The sequence below is a fragment of the Otolemur garnettii genome, unplaced genomic scaffold (assembly GCF_000181295.1).
Source record: "Otolemur garnettii isolate 467f Iridium unplaced genomic scaffold, OtoGar3 scaffold00238, whole genome shotgun sequence".
NCBI classification, from domain to species: domain Eukaryota; kingdom Metazoa; phylum Chordata; class Mammalia; order Primates; family Galagidae; genus Otolemur; species Otolemur garnettii.
Window position 1 is genome coordinate 204,848 of NW_003852633.1, and position 3,953 is coordinate 208,800.

General features: G+C 44.5%; 2 protein-coding genes across 2 annotated transcripts in view; both read right to left on the minus strand.

Moving 5' to 3' along the window:
* The window catches only part of SNRPN (small nuclear ribonucleoprotein polypeptide N), a 26,116-nt gene that overhangs the window by 5,712 nt on the left and 16,451 nt on the right, over nucleotides 1–3,953 (minus strand). Inside the window, exon 4 of the mRNA XM_003802217.3 lies at nucleotides 868–1,011. Within this exon, the coding sequence (XP_003802265.1) occupies nucleotides 868–870 (3 nt within the window). The 5' untranslated portion in view covers nucleotides 871–1,011. The remainder of the gene's footprint in view (nucleotides 1–867; nucleotides 1,012–3,953) is intronic.
* Nucleotides 1–3,953, minus strand: part of SNURF (SNRPN upstream reading frame) — a 26,188-nt gene that overhangs the window by 5,702 nt on the left and 16,533 nt on the right. The window contains exon 4 of the mRNA XM_023508283.1: nucleotides 868–1,011. The gene's annotated coding sequence lies outside the window, so the exon portion shown is untranslated. The remainder of the gene's footprint in view (nucleotides 1–867; nucleotides 1,012–3,953) is intronic.

The window sequence follows — 3,953 nt, forward strand, 5'->3', positions numbered from 1 at the left end:
CCAAGAATTGGAGGTTGCTATCAGCTATGATGCCACAGCACTCTACCCAGGGTGACAAAGTAAGACACTATCTCAAAAAAAAAAAAAAAAGAAAGAAAAAACTTCTGTATTTTTTCACATCATAAAAAAACCTCTCAAGATGGCTTCCAGGGTGGTGTCTTGTGGCTCACTGAATAGGGTGCTGGCCTCATACACAGAGGGTGGGGGGTTCAAACCTAGCTCCAACCAAACTGCAACAAAAAAATAGCCAGGCGTTGTGGCGAGCACCCATAGTCCCAGCTACTCAGCAGGCTGAGACAAGAGAATCACCTAAGCCTAAGAGCTGGAAGTTGCTGTGAGCTGTGACACCATAGAAATCTAACGAGGGTGACAAACTAAGACTCTGTCTCACAAAAAAAAAATGGCTTCCAAACCTCTATTAATAGGACGTCATCAGAAATTGCTCATGTCAGTTCAGCACCCATAGCACAATGGTTAAGGCACCAGCCACATGCACCCAGGGAGGCAGGTTCAAACCTGGTCCAGGCCAGCTAAACAACAATGACAAAAAACAGGTTGTGGCAGGGACCGCCGGTAGTCCGAGCTCCTTGGGAAGCTGAAGCAAGAGAATCACTTAAGTCTAAGAGTTTGAGGTTGCTGTGAGCTGTGACACCACAGCACTATGCCATGGGCGACATAGTGAGACTGCCTCAAAAAAAAAGGGGGGGGGGAGAAATTGCTCATGTCCAGCTGTTGCAGTAAGAATCCATATCCACAAATATCCTTATTTCTTACATTCAGAACTCAAAATCACCCCACATGCCAGCAAAGTATTCCTTTGGGTCTTTATAAAAGCTCCTCATCCTTCTAACTTAATGTACATCTTACCATGATTGCTGCTCCACCGATTCTGATGTCCACAGTTAAAACTTCTTGATTTAAGACCAAAGGGAAGGCTATGGATAAAGATGTGATGCAGGATCTCCTAGAAATAATGCAAGCTGGGCAAAAACTTCAAGCAGTAGATGAAGCCTGCAGAGAAAAGCACATTATAGCTTGACATGTTCAAAAGCATCCATCCTGTCATATACCCTTACCCACACCAAGGTACTACCAAATTTCACTAGTCTCCATCTTAACTTATATATTTGACACAACTAGAATTGACAAAACTCATATTTTATTTAGCAATTTTTTTTTTTTTTTTTAGAGACAGAGTCTCACTTTGTTGCTCTTCAGTACAGTGCTGTAGTGTCATAGCTCATAGCAACCTCAACTCCTAGGCTTAGGCGATTCCCTTGCCTCAACCTCCCAAGTACCTGGGACTATAGATGCCCACCATAATGCCCGGGTATTTTTTTGTTGTTGCAGTTTGGCCGGGGCTGGGTTTGAAACTGCCACCCTCAGTATATGGGGCCGGCACCCTAGTCACTGAGCCACAGGCGTCACACCTTTTTTTTTTTTTTAAGACAGTCTCACTATGTTGCCCTCAGTAGAGTGCCATGGCATCACAGCTCTCAACAACCTCAAATTCTTGGGCCCAAGTGATTCTCCTGCCTCAGCCTCCCAAGTACCTGGGACTACAGGTGTCCACCACAACACCTGGCTATTTTTTTGTTGCAGTTGTCATTGTTGTTTAGCTGGCCCAGGCCGGGTTTGAACCCACCAGCCTCGGTGCATGTGGCTGGCACCACAACCACTGTGCTTTGGGCACTGAGCCTATATAGCAACCTTTTTTTTTTTTTTTTTTGAGACAGAGTCTCACTATGTTGCCATCGGTAGAGTGCCATGGCGTCCCAGCTCACAGCAACCTCAAACTCTTGGACTTAAACAATTCTCTTGCCTCAGCCTCCCAAGTAGCTGGGACTACAGGCGTCTGCCACAATGCCCAGCTGTTTCTCTGTTGCATTTGTCATTGTTATTTTAGCTGGCACGGGCTGGGTTGGAGCCTGCCAGCCTCAGAATATGTGGTTAGTGCTGTATCCACTGTGCTACTGGCACTGAGCCCTATTTAGCAATTCTTAAGTGGTTTTTTTTTTATTGTTTGGAATTCATTGCACGTACAAACAATTAGGTTACACTGATTGTATTTGTTAGATAATGTCCCTCTTGTACTTGTATCTCACCCCCCAAGAAGTGTGCCATATACTGTGACTCCCATCCCTGCCTCCACCCCATCCCTGCTACTTCATTCCTCTACCCAACTCCTTGTATTTGCTCATCTACTGTGTTCACATTAGAATTGAGCCTGTGGCTCAAGTGGCTAAGGTGCCAGCCACAGACACCTAAGGTGGCGGGTTCGAATTCAGCCCTGGCCCGCCAAAACAACGACAGTTGCAACCAAAAAATAGCCAGGCATTGTGGCAGGCACCTGTAGTCCCAGCTACTTGGGAAGCTGAGGCAGAAGATTAGCTTGAGCCCAGAAGTTGGAAGTTGCTGTGAGCTGTGATGCCACAGCACTCTACCCAGGGGGACAGCTTGAGGCTTTGTCTTAAAAAAAAAAAAAAAAGAATTGAGTACATTAGATTCTTGCTTCTCCATGCTTGTGGCGCTTTACTAAGAAGAATGTGATCCACCTCTATCCAGGTTAATAAAAAAAGATGTAAAGTCTCCATCTTTTTAACAGCTGAATAGTATTCCATGGTGTACATATACCACAGCTTGTTAATTCATTCCTGGGTTGGTGCACATTTAGGTTGTTTCCACATTTTTGTGATTATAAATTGAACTTCTATAAACAGTATAGTGCAAATTAATTCTCAATTGTTTCAATGTTAATGGACAAAGAGGGTCCCAGACACCTGCAATGTTAGCCAATAAACAGAGAAGGGGATAGATAGGTCCAAACTTTAACAGAAGGCTAGCAATACTGGAGAACAGTGACAGTAGCCTCTATAAGACTATTCTGTTCTTCCATTTCCAAAATTTCAGTTTATACATAATGGTTCTGTACAGTAAATACCACAATAATTCTTATTTTAAATAACAATCAGCACAACTCAGTGATAATATATTACAACATCTCCAATTAAAAAGTCAACTCCTAAATTATTCAGATGGGCATCTACGGGTGGGAGCTAAATTTAAAAAATAGTAAGAATGAGAGTTAGGGCCAGGCATGGTGGCTCATGCCTGTAATCCCAGCACTTGGGAGGCTAGGCAAGTGGATTGCCTGAGCTCATGATTTTGAGACCAACCTGAGCAAGAGTGAGACCCTGTCTCTAAGAAATAGCCAGGTGCTGTGGCAGGCACCTGTAGTCCCACCTGTGTGGGAGGCTGAGGCAAGAGAATCACTTGAACCCAAGAGCTTGAGGCTGCTGTGAGTTAAGATGTTACGGCACTCTACCAAAGGTGACCAAGTGAGAATTTGTCACAAAAAAAAAAAAAAAATAGTGAGATGCAGGAGGTGAAGGTCACTAGGACCTAAAACAACCAGACCAGCTATGTCACGTCCACCCTAGCCTGAAAGACTCCATCTTATTCTCACTACATGTGGTTTTACAAATAACATCAAAAATAAGTTTCATGGGCGGCACCTGTGGCCCAAAAGGTAGGGTGCCGGCCCCATATGCTGGAGGTGGCGGGTTCAAACCCACCCCAGCCAAAAACTGCAAAAAAAAAAAAAAAAAAAAAGAAAGAAAGAAAAAAAAATAAGTTTCATGGGTGGAGCCCAGTTCAGTAGATAGGGCGTCAGCCACATACACTGGGTTATGTGAAGGTTCAAATCTGGTCCCAGGCCAGCTAAAACAACAATGATGAATGATGGGCTCAGCACCTGTAGCTCAAGTGGCTAAGGCTTCAGCTACATACACCCAGAGCTGGCAGATTCGAATCCAGCCCAGGCCTGCCAAACAACAGTGACAACTACAACCAAAAAATGGCTGGGCATTGTGGCAGGTGCCTGTAGTCCTAGCTACTTGGGAGGTTGAGGCAAGAGAATCACTTGAGCCCAGGAATTGGGAGGTTGTTGTGAG